General features: G+C 36.4%; 1 protein-coding gene across 3 annotated transcripts in view; it reads left to right on the top strand.

Moving 5' to 3' along the window:
* Window positions 1–16,866, top strand: part of LOC117225187 (uncharacterized) — a 123,763-nt gene that overhangs the window by 54,903 nt on the left and 51,994 nt on the right. For all 3 annotated transcript variants that reach the window (XM_033478524.2, XM_033478523.2, XM_033478525.2), the window contains exon 2: window positions 9,872–10,003. In XM_033478524.2, the coding sequence (XP_033334415.2) occupies window positions 9,874–10,003 (130 nt within the window). In that variant the 5' untranslated portion in view covers window positions 9,872–9,873. The remainder of the gene's footprint in view (window positions 1–9,871; window positions 10,004–16,866) is intronic.

Here is a 16,866-nt window from a genome sequence, read left to right as displayed (position 1 = left end):
GATAACATCCATTTACCACATAAAATTTGTATTTTGAGGAATGTGTGGAAAGGACGGATTGAAATTAACGATTGTTAGTTTGTAGAATAAAATTTATTGCTTGCCTGTAATTACATGTAAATTGAATCGTAATTGAATCATTATTGACTTAATATCGTTAAAAAGAAGAGCACTTGGTAGCTGACAGAAAGAAAATTGACCCATTCTGCAGGAACACGTGCTCGCAGTAATTTACCTACCGCGCAACCATTCAGAAAATTAGTGATTCTAAAGAGCATGAAGTAAGATTAATCGTTTCACGCTGATTCGCCGCAGGTTTCTCCGTTTGAACGAGTGTTACCCGCCGACGATCTCGACACTTCAGTATTCGAGAACTATCTTGAAAACCACTACACGGATCGATCCCGCCACTTATGACCCTCCTTTCGACGACGGTATGGTTCTGTTCCATCCTATACTACTTCGTAACTACCGGTAACGCTTTGGAGAAAAATAAGAGGGAGATGATTTATCTGGGAACGTGTTCGTGTCTCGCATATGTTTTCGCTCTTTTTTTCTTATTTTTTCTCGCGACATTGGGGGACAGTTGCATTTGACGTTTAACGGAGGACACGATACTCTACCTCCTATATTGTATGTAATATAAATTACGTACATAAATTATGATAATTTTAAAACACTTAGAACATAATTCTTTAGAAAAAAAATTAAAATTATATGAATTAACGGTGAAATGTTTTATCAATTGAATAAAAATAATATAGACTTAATTCATAATAATAACTTAAGTTACAAGAAACGCGTATTAAATAATATAAAAAAATTATAGTATAATTTCTTAGAATAATAATATTGAGATTACATACGGTGTGAATACTATTTATAATAACGCGAATGAAGTTAACGGTATTTATTTATAAAGAACATAAACGGTTGTACTTTTCCCTCTATACGATGTAACCTTTGCGAACATTATTTACTGTGAAAAGAAATTGTGACGAAACAAAATTTGGATCGCTTGGCCCAATTATAAAAAAGTTGTGCTGTTTTAAAAGGTGTACGAATACTTTTTACACTGACTCTATGTTGAAAACATGGTATGTATACGATACCGCCAAAGTAATATACATGTATAGTGTTATGCTAATTATCATAAGCCAGCGACTTTCACCAGTGTGATGCAGTGTAGCGTTACCCGATCAGGAAAAAAAAACGCGTCAATCGATTTTTTCGATGAACCGAACTTTCCCTAATAACAGACGAGTGCTATATCGAAAACCATAGAGTGCAGACGCTAATGTCTTTCATAGTTTGCCCGAACATACCCGGAGCTACAAATCACGGTGAATGGGTTAAAAGTTGTTCCGGTATACGATGCGTGTCTTTCGCCAGGAAAACTCGGACATTTCGGTTGTATGTACTCGGCATACCCGCCATAATTGATGTTTCACGTTGGAATGTGCATTGTGCGCAAAGGAATGTCACGAACAAAAGTCAACGTTCGTGCGCGAGTGTAATTTTACCTCGAACTCACCTGCGAACAGGCTGGTGTATTACTTATTTACGAGGGTTTGAAAACTTACGTTTGACCGAAACGTTCCTTCACCTGCCCGGTGCTGGCTATTTTGAAGTCAATATATGTGTTTCCCAAGGTATATGTTCCTTAAGAAATTGTTCCACAGAATTTATCGTTATTAAATAAATATTACCCTGCTGTCTGCTATTTTGTTCGTCAAATTTGTACATATCTTCGCGAGTAATTCGATGATGAAACAGGCGGTTGAATAATTTTTCCTTTGAAAAATTTCTTTTTCAAGTTGCCAAAAAGGAAGCACGAAACGTGACCTGAAAGCAGCGTACTCATATTCCTAACCAAATTCTAGATGTTCTGCATAATTTTCACAAAGGGAATTATACAAACTGTTCTTTTCCATTAAATAGTGTCCGTTTGCAGCGATTATCCGAACAGCTGTGTCATGTTTTCGTTCCGATAATTAAGGGGTTAGCGGTTGCTAATGATTACATAAATAAATAAGCAAAAATAAATTTATGTTCTACTGACAATAATTGTAAACTTAACTTCCAAGCTTTATTATGTATAAACCACAGAATTTTTTTGTAGACTTACAGGAAGCTAGAAATTCTTTTTCAGTTCTTTACGCTCCGCAAACATCGCTCGGGGGTCGTTAAAAATCCACAAGTTACCACGAGTTGTACTCAGAATTCAAAACACAAGGAATGCTTTCTTCGAAGATTTATTATTTACTACCCGAATCCGTAAACGTGTAGCAAAAATGAAGTAAATGGCGAGGATAATCGTTGGTTTGTTCACGTGAAGCAGAGAAGGTTTGTTACCTCGGTTCAGAATAAGACCAGCGAGAGCAACATTGTTTGTTACTACCTCGATGAATTACGTGTTTCATGCGCAGCTAATTATAAATTCCTGTGGAATGAGTGGGCCCTCGCGGCTGCTCGTAATTTTGTTTTTCCACGAAAGTTTACGGCCGCATCTTTTCACTGGGAGGGCGTACGCAATAATCGAGCGGCTTTCGGCGCGCGTGAATTTTTCTCTACGATCCCCCAACCCCATTGCTTGTGATTTAAAAAGAATGCGGCCGATTTCGTGGAAGGGACTCCATCAATACCGATAACTATTCCAAGCGATCTCGTTCTGCGTCACGTTTCAGCTAGTCGTTGTAATTTACAGATAGCTCTCCAACGACTCGTATTTCTGATACCGAAGCTAGAACTGTTCCATCGATCACTGGAAACGCGATATTGTTTTCTATACATAGAGAATACTTTGCCCGAGTCCGATAATCCTTTTTCACTTCCTGTACACGATAGAAAACGCAAAAATGGCTGCGAAGCGTGCATCGAACAAAACTATCTGCCAACCGAAAATTGACACGTAAGGTTCTATTATAAATGATTAAAAATAAATTTAATGGTATAAGCGTAAGAGCTCATTTATTGCGTAGATGTGTTTATTGAAGTTTAACAAAAAAAAAAAGGAAATACATGAAATGCAAATTAATTCCTATACACATACAAAATTATGTAAATACTATACTATATAATATATGTAAATACTGTACTATATTATATTATACTATACTATACTGTAAATATATTACACCAGGCATGGGCGTATCATTTCGGTCGCGGGCCACAAGTTCCACTTCTACTGCTTCATACACATTGCTACACATATCACACATCATATCGTTTCTCGTGTCGTGTGGGTGTGCGAGGGACGAGCTACAGGCCAGATTTGGCCCACGGATCGCGGCTCGCCAATGCCTGCATTACACTATACACTCAATTGTATAAACAACTGTAGACCCGGAATGATATTATCGTCGAATGATTTCTTAAGTCTTTCGTAAAACAGTCGATTACCAGACAATTCTCTGCAAACCACAATAAGGCGATCGTGCGTGATTTGTCGAATAGACTGCAGATTCTGCGTATTTCGCATAACATGTATTCTCCTTAATATTAGAATAATCCGACATTCATTGCTATGTATTTCGCTTCCGTTTTCATGCGTCACCGACAGATTCAAATTTCCAGTGCACGCAACATTTTACACGCATGTTCGTCCGTTACCAACGAATAAAGAAAGATCGATGCGCACGATTTTATTCTTATCCGGAGGGAGTCGCGGAATTCATTCGCGCAATTATAGATTTCGCAGAATCGTGTATTCTTCCTGGCACGAATGTAGAACATTTTGATCACAGAAAGTAACGCGGTTGAAATGGCATTATTTCCTCGTGTCATAGTACGATAGACAAAGTTCAGCGGGGCAGCCTAGCGTAATGCGCTTAATTAAAGTTGTTTCAACTCGTTAAGATCGTTCGCACGGGATGAACAACGCTATACATATACCGCTCGGCAATTTGTCGACTACTCGAGCGACACTTTCCATCGTTCTCATCGAGCCTTTCTCGTGCTTCTATTTGTCGTCGACGATCTCTTGCTCTATTGTCGTTTACAGTGTCTGGGACAAATTAATTGCTTCGTTTCTTTAATAGAAATAAAAGTCTAGCATCGTAGATAGGTGAACGCAATTGATTTTTAATAATACAGCAGAATTCCGATTATCCGGTATATGTACTCGGCATTTTAGTCACCGACTAGTAGATTAGTCCCTCTAGCATCTAGAAAAAAAAAGGCAAGTCATTTAGTCCAGTTTTAACCCTTAAACGCATGATTTTTTGTTTCGAATTTTAAAAAATCATTTTTTATAGGAATGTAGTCATAGGTTGCGTAAAAAATAAATAAAAAAATCTAGGTAATAGTATTGAGTCATATATATATAATTATATTTATTATTATATTATATATATATATTTTTTATTTATTTTTTACGTAGCCTATGACTACATTCCTATAAAAAACGATATATATATAAATCTGGCATATATCCAATAAAATTTTCAAATGCAACATGAAACATTCATAGCTTACCTGACAACAGATGAGAAGTAATTTTTTTTCAATTAGATAAATCACTCCGTTATAGGAAACTCGAAAAAAGGAAATATCTCTCCACCACATTCAAATGTCAAAAAACATATAACTTACTCGCCAAAAGTAATGTCAAGTCTTTTATTTCACATATGGTCTATTGTTATCAACGTGTGTTCGGGAACGCACGTACTCAGGTTTTTGAATAAAATTAAATGGAACTGGAATGTAGACAATTGACAACAATATGCATTTAAGGATTAAAAAAGTTGCGTTTTAAAAGATATACGAACACTTTTGTGCGCACCGTATGAATATCCGACGATTTCAACAATGTTTGCTAGTTAAGCGTGTAAATATGGTAACAATCGAAAGACACGTTTCTTGTGAAAAAATAAATGTAATTGCAGAATACCTGTACTGGCTGAGTTGAGTTTCAGCGAATGCGAGAAAGCATCCAGACGAATGAAAGTGCCTTGGGCAAAAGTCGATTGCTAATTTGATCGCGAGTACTAGCCGTGATATTTAAAAGTTCGACGTCTACCAACGAATTCAAGGTTGCCTTCCTAAACGTGTCGCGCATCGAGAAATCGACGAGACTTGTGAGTTTGTTATATGGTCATGTAGGACAGGCGCAGACTGGTTGAATTACGTCTCCTCGGATTTCATCGACCGGTAATTTAAATCCCGATTAATTCGGTAAGCTTCGACAACCTGAATCCTGGGAGCTTCACCTGGAAACGAATTCCGCTAATCATATTCGCCGTCTGGCGAAATGGGGTCGTCTTACTTCACAACTTGTTTCGCCTAATTTTGCCTTATGATCTACGGTATTCAAAAGCGAAAATTATTTCTATTTCAACCATAAATACGCGGGAGATATAAAATTATTATTATTATTATTATTATGTTATTTTTTTATTATCCGTGAATGTTAGCAACTGGACAAATTGAATGCAGCGGTCAAGGAAAAGCGACCAGAATTGGTCAATCGTAAAGGTGTCATTTTCCAGTAGGACAATGCTAGGCCGCACACGTCTTTGTCCACTCGGCAAAAATTGATGGATATTGGTTGGGAATTGACGTTACACCCACCATATAGCCCTGATCTCGCGCCATCGGATTACCACTTATTTCGATCCCTGGATAACTCCTTTCGTGGTAAAACTTTTAACGATGATAACGCTGTAAAATCTCACTTAACTCAGTTTTTGGCCGAAAAGGATCAGACTTTCTACGAGCGTGGAATTTTCAAGTTGTCAGAGAGATGGCAAAAGGATTAAACTTTATTCCAAGTAAAAAAATTTTTTATTTCATTGAACAAATCGGCAATTACTTAGTTGTCAACCCAATAGAAGCCGTAATACGAAGAAAAACAGCAGGTAGTAGCGAATAATATTGCTAACGCAATGGTCTGCAGTAAGGACACACGAATTATGCAGGCATCAGGGTTACATTAAAAACGAGGAATCCTTCTCTCACGTTCCTACCACACGTTGCACCTCCACGCGATGCATACCCACTAATTTATCACGACCCATGACTCCAGGACGAAGATCACGGCTGATAGAAGAAGAAGAAGAAGAAGAAGAAGAAGAAGAAGAAGAAGAAGAAGAGGACAAGGAAGAGGGAGAAGTAGAAGACGAAGAAGAAGCGAACGAGAAGAAAAATAATCTCGGTACGGCGCGGCGATCCCGAGGAGACCGACCGGTTTCTTCTCGTTCTTGTCTTCCTTCCTCGTTACTTATTTTTCTCATCTACCATCGCGCCGCCAAAACGATCCCATCCCTGAACCTTCGACGAGATCATTCGTCGGAACGATTACACGAATCTTCATTCCCCTCCCGCGAGATTCTCCGACTATCGGCGATGCAACATAATTGGAAAAGCGGAATAACGTTTGCGTCCAATTCTCATCCTTTTCGGCAACTGAAAAAAATTGTAATGGAATATTCTGGCTTAGAGACTTCGAGAAGTTGGTCTTTTTGTATCGTATTTTCTTGAAGTATGATAATTTTAACCCTTCGCCGATAACCATTATCCTCGCAGTTACAATGGTTTGAAATTTTTCGATTATAATAATTTTCTATGGGGTAAAGAGATAATGTATATTTACACGAGTACTTAAATATTAATGACTTTAGAACAGAATTTTATTCCGACTTAACTCTTTGAGCGACACGGTTCACTAACACAAGTCTACACCTGAGTGGCACCAATTTTCCATCCCTAGCGGATATACATATACATCATAACTATTACACGAAACGCCCGTACGTCATAGCCATTGCGGAAAACAATTTGAGCATTTTATGGGCACGAAAACACGATACAATCTCGCAACTAAACAGACCTAACATAAACATTGAGATAGACAAGGAATTTCATAATCCGTATATAGTATAGTATAGTATAGTATAGTATAGTATAGTATAGTATAGTATAGTATATGCGTATACATATGCCGAACGAAAGACAAACCTCAAATTGCTGCCATTTTTGTTCACTAGCGAGATATGTTGCCCAGTCTGGTACCGTCGATAAACAGTACATGTATTTTGAAAGTGTCATCTTATTTTTTCCAACTAGTTGAACTAGTCTGTCACGAAGAATAGCGATTAAAAAGCCTGGTTAAAAAGATGTAACTCGGATAATTCTAAACATTTTCACTTCAGATAAATATATGTCCTCAAAGTATACTAGTAAATGTATAGAAAACCAATGGAGAGTAGGAAGTAGGAAGTCGTTTGTTTCGTTGTAAAAAGAATTCTTCAGGAATTCTAAAAAATCTCAGAGACAGAACATCCCCTTAAACCAGGTCTCGGAATTAACCAGTACGCAACATTCGAGTCGCGAGGGCTACGCCTCCGAACTCCCGTCGCACGTTTCACTCCCCGTGGTCGTCTCTTTCGACGACCTTCTTTTCGAACACCTCAGGCGCGTGTATTTGTTGCTTTATATGTATGTGCGTGCAGCATTTAAGCGATCATCAGGGAGCGTGACGCGCGACGGGACTCAGGGGCGTAACCGAAAATCCGTATGAAGTGGAAGCAATCTTTGATCGAAACGAAAACTAAGCTGTTACGTGATAAAAGTATATACACGATATGCGATACGATTCCGATACTGGGTGTTCCAGCTATAGGAAGCACCCTAAGTATGTCCATTGTTTTCGATGCTGTGAAAAATATTGTGTTCCTCATGTTTCTTTGAGTTTTTCTTCAAGATCATCAACACTTCATATACAGAGACACTTTTCTTCTGTTGCATCACGTAGCAGGCTGAATTTATGGATTATTATATATTATGTATATATAATTGTAGACCGAAGGTGTACAATAGACTTGACAAATGGCTTATAATGTCCAGGATACAGCAATGTCTCTTTTTAGAACAACGAATGTTACCAACTCTGATTTCAATTTATAATAAATTAAAATTAATACTATTACAGAAAAAAGGAGAAGGACTATTCGAATAAATATATCGGTGGCAGTAAACATTAAATACTTTTATATAACTTTGACTGTCTATAATTTAATGTAGTTTGCTTTTCTCTGTTTGCTTCGTAACGTTGAATGCATAATTGAGTTCGACTTAATTAAGGCATTTGTAATAAGTATCTAAGCATGGAATGCAAATTGTATTCTGTAATACGATTTACACGCGCGAGTGTAGAACGATCATTAGAATCGAACGATCGGCGTAATAATATAATACTTAATCGTGCAAGTTTGTTTATATAATAACGTCGATTCAATTACGGTGCTCTAATTAAAAGGCGCCGCTGCCAATATTTTTCGCGCAAGCATCAACATTACGGTAAACGCGACAGTCCCACCGACTCAAACTGTGTCCCCTGTAATCATTATAATATCATTAAGGTAAAAGTAACCATTCCGTTTCGAATTGCCGTGTAGGTGCAGCGATCGCTGTTCCGAGGTATTATACTCTGATAATTTCAGTGCTGTTACCTTTTTTGGATTATAAAAATTCTACGAGTAAATATTGATTGCAGCTTGTCGCGCATTCTTCTCGCAGGGATTACAGGAAAACGTGTGACGTATAGTCGTATGAAAAGCAGTCATTTTAATTCAGGGTTAGGCATTATTCGAATTGTTTCGAATATATAAATATTTACCTAGAATAATTATTCGAATGAATCCTTTTCGGTCGAATATTTCATTCGAACAATAATTATTCATTATTCATAACAAATTGTTCTACCTATTTATTCGAATAGTGATTGTAAAATTATTCGAATAATAATACAGGCAATTGTAGACCGTTTCGTTTACAGAACTTTTTCAGCATATATGTATTGTGTGTTGTAAATACGAATTCTGGAAAGTCCTGCATCGATGATCGATCTACTCAAAAGTGACAAACTTTCCGCTTAAGCAGTTGGAAAAAAATAGTTAATTGTTAAAATTAACATGGAAGAGACTAACGAATAAACAATGAAAAACACTGTAGTCTATCATTTTTATTCAAATCGATTACTTTCCGAATTAATTCCTATGCAAATAAATTCTTATTTGGCTAACAAATAACTTCTTATTTGGATGAATTTTTATTCGAATAAAATCTTACTTGGATAAATTGTTATCCAGATCAATCTTTATGTTTTCATCATTCGAATAACATTTTGCCGAACTCTATTTTATTTCTAGTTACATTTCTCAATTATTTTTTAACATGTTGGTTCAACTTTTTTAATTTCACGATTAATCGCATTAAAATCTACGCAACTATAGAAATCGTTGATGTGTAATTGAATTAAATTAGAGGACTTAGTGGATAAGGTTTCCCGTGTATTAAATTCGCAAGTAAACTATTAATAGATTCCATAACCGTGGCCGAATGATAGTACATGGAACATAATGCAACAATTCTTCTACCAAAAGGTTCTGCAGATATTGATAATTCCTCAACGAAAATCACGGATCTTAAGCATTCGAGAACATTAGAAATAAAAAATCATCCCGAAAAGAATACACAACGGTGAATACATACGCTGAAATGAATTGTATCAGAGGGAAAGCGAACACTTCGCAATTATCGCTATCAGAATCTGACGGATGGAATTCCGCTTGACGCGACTTCTAGCCAGGACAGCTTAACAAGAGTATCGAGCGCAACAACACTCGAAATTCGAGTTATGAAATCAATTGAATCTGTAGGCGAACCTACAATTTAATTTCGGTCGTGGTCGGTGCAAAGCGTGCTTAAAGGAGGGGCGGGATACCTGTCTCCGAGATAGGTGCACGCGATTAATACGGTGAAACGCTTCTCCTCCGCCGAGTTAAATTATAACGTTAGCGAGACCCGTTCGCGATCCGTATAATTAATTTGAACCCGCGCCTGATTTTTTTTTCGCCGTTGTTTTGCTCAGGTATGGCGACCGCAGGTCTTGAGGTGCGCGAGGCTGGACGAGCGCTGCGAGTACAAACGGAAGCGCCGCATCTCGTTTCCATGGGAAGCGGCCGTCTGTCAACGGCGGTGACCCTGCATCCTTTACCCGAAGGTACAGTAAAGTACAATTACTTGAATTGTAGGTGGCCGAGCATCGAGTTCTTTGATGTTCCGCTAATTGGAATTAGGAACGCGACGCCTCCTCGACGGAACATTTCCTTTAACTCTTTCATTCCCTTCATTTCTTACATTTCTTCATTTTTCCCTTTTGTTCATTTGTCTTAAGCCCAGTATTCCAGATAAATGTTACTCCATTTATTGAGACCGTTGAGTAGACGGCGGATGTTTATGCAAATACATATTTTTATAGACGATAGGTAAAGTTACGAGACCTAGACTTTACAGCGCACAGTGGCCGTTTTCCACACAAAAAGCAGAATAAAGTCAGTTTCAAAAAAATATCCCCATAATGCATAATTCATTCACTAATAGTCGAAATTTGCTCATTTTGGACACGGCTGCATGGCTTCAAAGTAGCCCATCTCCAAATCATCCTTTTATACCATCATTTATAATTATTTTATTCCTTGAAAAGAAATAATTTCTACAAAATTTAATAAACTTAGTTGAATTATGTCACAGATGTCACACATTATATTACTTGAATTATATCACAGAACACTTTTTTATGTCTGACATTTTTTGAGTTATGTACAATTGAATATGTTGAATTTTCATTTCATTTTTTAATTATGAGTTCGGTGGAATTCATTGTTCGCTTCGATTGTATTTTGAAGAGCGATGCCTTACATTAATAACAAAATAAAAATTGGCTGCTATTAGTTACTATTGCACGAAGTATACCGTGATACCTATGGAATAAAATATCAATATTTCAACTGTTTGCACTCTATTGAAACTAATGAGAATAATTATAAATTATTTTTATATGCAGACTTTTGCTCACATCTCTCCGACCTGTTCATGTCGGGTACGAAGAAAAGAATGATTAAGAATTATATGTCATTTAATTTTACACATTCAGGGTGTCAAGAAATTATATGTCATGACTTTGATGAGTTTTATATATATAAATTGGTATCTTTCCCTGAATCTTACATGTTGATAGGTAAACATAATACAAAAATATAGATCAGCATTTTTAATTCGGGGGCACGGAAATTGCGACAGGCACGGAAACTGGGAAATCTACCCTAGTTGTTGAGATATGGCGCCAGTGGCGTCAACCCTAGTGGTGACATCTGTTGAGCATTAGCATCCTTAGATCTAACGCATCTAAGTTCGTGCCAATCGAATGATAAATGACAAAGTTATTCTTCCTGATCGAGTCTATAATACATGTTGATATTGTATCGTGGAACAGAAAGCGATACAATTTTACGATTTTTCTTACAATTATACAAGATATCCCAGGTTTTAATGTTCAACATTTGTCAGTATATTCTATGGCACTAAATAAGAAATTAATATTATGTAAACATAATTAATTCAGAGCTTTAGTAAAAAGTTATAACAAAAATACGGGACATAAATGGAATAATAATCGATTTGCTGTTACTGCGAACATTGGCTCAAACAGATCAACAATATTTACATTCAACGTAAGCGTGTTTATGTAAGCAATGATTACTACAGTAATAGCTATTATATGTATAGTAGTGGATATGACGATGTCAAGTAGTAAATACATTGAACTATTCGAGCCAACGCTTCTAGTAACAACAAATCTAATACTATTTTACTTGTATTCTGTATTTTCGTTATAACTGTTTAACAAAGCTCTAAATGACCCGTTTACCTAACATCTTTTTCTTGTTTAACGCTATAAGATACATTGACAAAGTTTGAACATCAAAACCTGGAACAGTAAATTCTCCCTAGAAGGCCCGGAGCTCGGAATTGAAAACGGTAATCTGCGGACACTCGGACACAATTCTTCGAACCTCGCGGCTCGTATTTATAATTGCCGACACCTCGTGAGAGAGAACAAGAGAGAGGGGGAGGAGGGGAGAGCGAGACAAAGAGAGAACGAACCTCGGGGTAGACGGCAAAAAAAACAGCGGCCAGCATGCCGGTGTAAATTGATGCAAGAATAAAAACGATGGCTTAACTTTCTTATTTCTAATTTTTTTTATCACGATTCGAAGACAATTCGGAGACCACATGCCACGATTCGACGGAGATTGGTCACGTACCTTGTAGCTCCGCGATTTTTCTTACCTGACTCACGTCCAAACAAACCTTTTTGTGTTGTCTTGCGGGAATTCTAATCGAAATAGCTGCGTCGCGTACAGCATCACATGCCTGACCAACTCAGTCGACCCTTAGCATCGATGTAGCAATAAATCACATTCAGCAACCCAAAATTTGGCATTCTAGGGAGAATTTACTGCATATGTTATCATCACAGATGAATAAGTAATTACTACCGGTCTCAGAGATCAGGGGTAGTAGTTAAGGGTTAAAATATACACACGCATCTTTCTAAATACGTATGAATATTATAGGCAGATATATTAGTAATAAAAGGGGCGGAACAAGTAAGTATGGTAAATTAATAGATATACGTACAGTCATTTCTCTACGAGTGTCACAATTTTGTTGTGCCATGAGTGTCGCAGTGCTATTGCCACGCCTATGCGATTTATCAATTTTCTCTCTACGCCGATGCGGAGGTTCGTCGGAGTCAGTCAAGCGTATGATGCGGCACGCGCCGCGGCTCCTTTGACTCGAATTCCTGGAAGACAACACAAAATGATCTGTTTGTGTGTGAGTCAGGTAAGAAAAACCGCGAAGCTAAAAGGTACGTGGTAGGTACATACTAGGTACATGACCGCCGAATCGTGGCATGTGGCCTCCGAATTGCCTTCGAATCGTTGCAAAAAATTGGAAATAAAAAAGTTAAGTCATCGTTTTTATTCTAGCATTACTATGTACGTATTCATATCAATGTACACCGGCATGCTGGCCGCTGGCTTTTCTTGCCGACTGGCCCGAATTTCGTTCTATCTCTCTCTCTTTTTCACGAGATGTCGACAACTATAAAGGCGACCCGCGAAGCTCAAAGAATCGTGTTTTGTGGTCCCTTGAAATACACTTTCAATTCTGACTCCGTAACTCTCGTAGAGAAATTACTGTATACGAACGATACATCTTTACGTTTTAACAAGTTTTCCGAGGGTGACAAACAGGATAACAATGACCAAGTCTCTCAGAGACAGTTGGGTGAAATAATTTCACCGATAGTGATTAGTTAGATTCTTAAAAGTAGCAGAAGATTTCAAAGAATACAAAATCACAATTGAAAACACATTTATGCGTTTGTATTATGCACGGTAAGATAATACATAATAAATTATGTAGTTTTCACAATCTAAAACTAAGGTCACGTTTACTTGTATGAAAGAGTTCCTGTACTGGAACATTAAAAAAGAAAATGCAAAGTAAAAATGGAAATTTTTACTCCGTCTTTTTAAATCATTAATCAATAAAAAATAAAATTAAGTAAGGAGCAAAATTATCTTATTAACTACAGAAAGAAAATAGTATACTTTTTGTAACGACCAAGTTCTTGTTTCGATTAAAACATCGAGAAATTTTATTTCGGTCTGTTATTAAAATTGAACTAGTCGATCTATTTAGAATAATTTATTCCGTGCTAAATAAATACTTGATAGTTACAATTAGTTCCATCGAGATGGAATGTAAAAGTTACATTTTTATGCTAAACAAAATGTTTTATAGAATCCTGTTTCGCGATACGAAATACAATTGCTGCCTGTGCCATAGATGATGAGAAAAAGTCTATTAGAGTACAGAAGATAGACTTTGTGCTCGGATTGCTTGGACATTCGGATCAACTGCCCGTATCTCGAAAGAAATTGAAGCAGTAACGCTTCCTAGATAACGCTGCAGCCGTAACTGGTTGTGATTCATCAATTTTAATCCGTGACTCGAACACGTAATTCGGCCTGATAAAGTCTAATTGCAGTAACCGAGATTCAACGCCGGAGATACACACGATGCGTTACGCAAATGCTGTTGAAATCTCTCCGGGAATCAATTCTGATATACGTATAAATACCTATTAGCCGTTTCGTCTGATGCAAGATTATGTTTGAAAGCTTTCTAGTGTCTCTCGAATCTCGAAATGTTTCCATAGAGGAATTTTTCGAAGACTATCAACGCGAATGAGACTGATACTTTCAATGTTATTACTACACAACGAATGTCTGTGCAAAATTAATGTGTAAAATATATGCACGGCATATGCAGAAATATATGCAAAATAATTAATGTTATTTATTGTAATTCTAAATTGTTCTAAATCTTTTACGGTAAGTTGATGTCTTTTCTCGCTGAAGATTAATTTAACATTTCGACAACGGTGTCTGGTCATTTCTGACAACAAAACCTTTTACATTTTAATTCATAATGTTTGATTCAGCGCCGCCTTCCATCTCACCGTCCGACCGTCCCACAGTGTCTCCATTCGAATTTGATCCGAAAAGGCGGCCAAATTCGAATTTCAAAAAGTTTACATGATTCCAAAAATTGTTGTTTCCCTAAAATAGAAAAATGTATGGGGAACAATGTACCAATCTTTTTCTTAGATAACTCTGACAGCAATGCCATGCCTTGAAAATTTAAAGATTTTCTGACTCTGCTTTCGTTCGGAGTCACTCGTGAAAGCACCATTCGTTTGCTATTGATTGTTCAATGTTCTAAGAAAATTTTACAGATTATTGCTTGTGAGAGCTTTTAAGATAAGTCTAAACTGCAGGCGTGCAAACATTGCTTCTTTAACATGTATATTTGCGTAGTTATTAAACCTCGAAAACGGTGAATAATCTGCTCGTATCCTGTGCAATTTTCAAACTTCATTAACGATTCTGTTATACTTCCTGAGTTCGTCGGAGCACTATTATTGATATCATTATATTCGAGAAAGATTTGTGACTATAACGGCGTTAATATTTTTGAAAACACCTTTCATCTGCTATCGACCTAGACAAGGATATGGAAATTCCAACGATGGAAACATCAGCCGGAGGTTTTTTAACAATCATTTGATGGCTGCGCAGAAATAACAGGCGTTGACGCGCAACTAATTTATAAACTCGGAAAACTACTAGAGGTACTATCAAGTGGCCATAAAAGTAATTTACAAATATTTAAAGACTATGCTGGTGTTACAGCACAATTGTATATTCATTTATAGTCGTGTCCTCTACGATGCATAAAATATTAATCCACGGGGTACAATGGTTATTGAAAACGCAATTCTACTAATAAGACACCTGTCTGAAGAGACAGCTGAAACAAGAAATAAACAATTTGAAGGTAATACCAGGAAATGTTCTAGAAAAGCGTGCAACGAGGACATTCTGAATAGCCTCTTATTAACGTCCGACTCATTTGCTCATTGTTCATCAGAACAACTAGACATAAAAAGACAAAACCATTTGCAAAGGAATCATTGGATTTACTGTCACCTCTGGAAATTACGATATCTACAGCCGATGACGAAAACGAAGACGAACAGGAACATGAAGACGAAGACGAATAGGTACATGAATACGAAAACGTAAACGAAAACGAGGACAAGATCGAGGACAAGATCGAGGACGAGGACGGGGATGCGGACGAAAACGATTTTGAACTTAAAAAGGTAAAGAATATTATTCAAATATATAATATATATACGATAAATTATATTTTACACGTTACAAATAAAAATTTGTATGATTGCAGATGTAATCATCAAGCTGTCATGTTGCAGTGGAATGGATTACGAATTACGTCTATCAACTCTCAAAGTTTTTAATGTTATTTATTTCACCGAAACTGAAGTTCATTGTTTATCGTCTATTATTTGTGTATCTATCTATTTATTTATTCATTCATTTATTTATTTATTTATTTATATGTGTATTGATTTATTTATATTTGTTATTCCGTTAGATATTAAAGATATTTCTTTAGTTACTAAATAAATATTTATTATATTAATGTCATATCTATTGTTTTTTTGTATATCCATGTGTTAAAAACATTTCCTTTCGATAAGATTAGTCTATTTAACCTTTTTATACGTAAATAAATATTTATAAACATTAAAAAATCACCACTTTTCACATTATGGTAAAGTGACTTATGCCACTTTCAAAATAAACGGCTCGTATATACATCATTTTTCCCTCAGTTCAAACATTCACCAGTTCAGTTTCCTTCCAAACATGCGCCTACTCGGATCTCTTCCGAGCATGCGCCTAATGAAATACCGATCCTCAGATCTATTCGCATCATTAACACATTCAGAAATAATCACTAAAATAAAAAGAGTTCGAACTGGAACGAGTTTTGCTAAATTCTCCGATCGGAACAAGAACTCTCATCGTAGAGCGATGAGAATAGTATCAGATTATCAGAAAGTCGAATACAAAGTAAAAAAGTAAAAAAAAAAGATTATCTGTATTGATCCTAGATCCGATGATGCGTACTTCTGCATCGTGATCTTATTTTCCTCGATTGCACACATCAAGAATCAATATGTCTGTAGGATGATATTAGATAAATTAGAATATTACGCGGCAAGTGTGCAAAACATACATAGAAAAGTGGTAATCATAATAGCGCTTATAGAATTTATAAAATAGAACAATGCAAGTTTTTACCGGCACAGGATACTTTGTTTATTGCTCTATACAAAATGTAATTTCGCATCTAACTATCCAATAACAATCATCCAAGCAATGTACCTTAAATTACTTTGAAATCATCAAGTAACTTCGCTCAGATTGCGGACCTTTATGCAAAATAAAAATGATCTGCAATGGTGTGAATAAGTATAGACACAAAGTAACTCTTACACTTTTAGTGATATTTAAACAAAAACTCAACGATATATCTATTATTTCCAATATAGAAATATACAAATTTAGTTCTTTTCTT

This window comes from Megalopta genalis, chromosome 17 (assembly GCF_051020955.1).
Source record: "Megalopta genalis isolate 19385.01 chromosome 17, iyMegGena1_principal, whole genome shotgun sequence".
Taxonomy (NCBI): Eukaryota; Metazoa; Arthropoda; class Insecta; order Hymenoptera; family Halictidae; genus Megalopta; species Megalopta genalis.
This window is presented reverse-complemented; position numbering and strand designations above follow the sequence as displayed.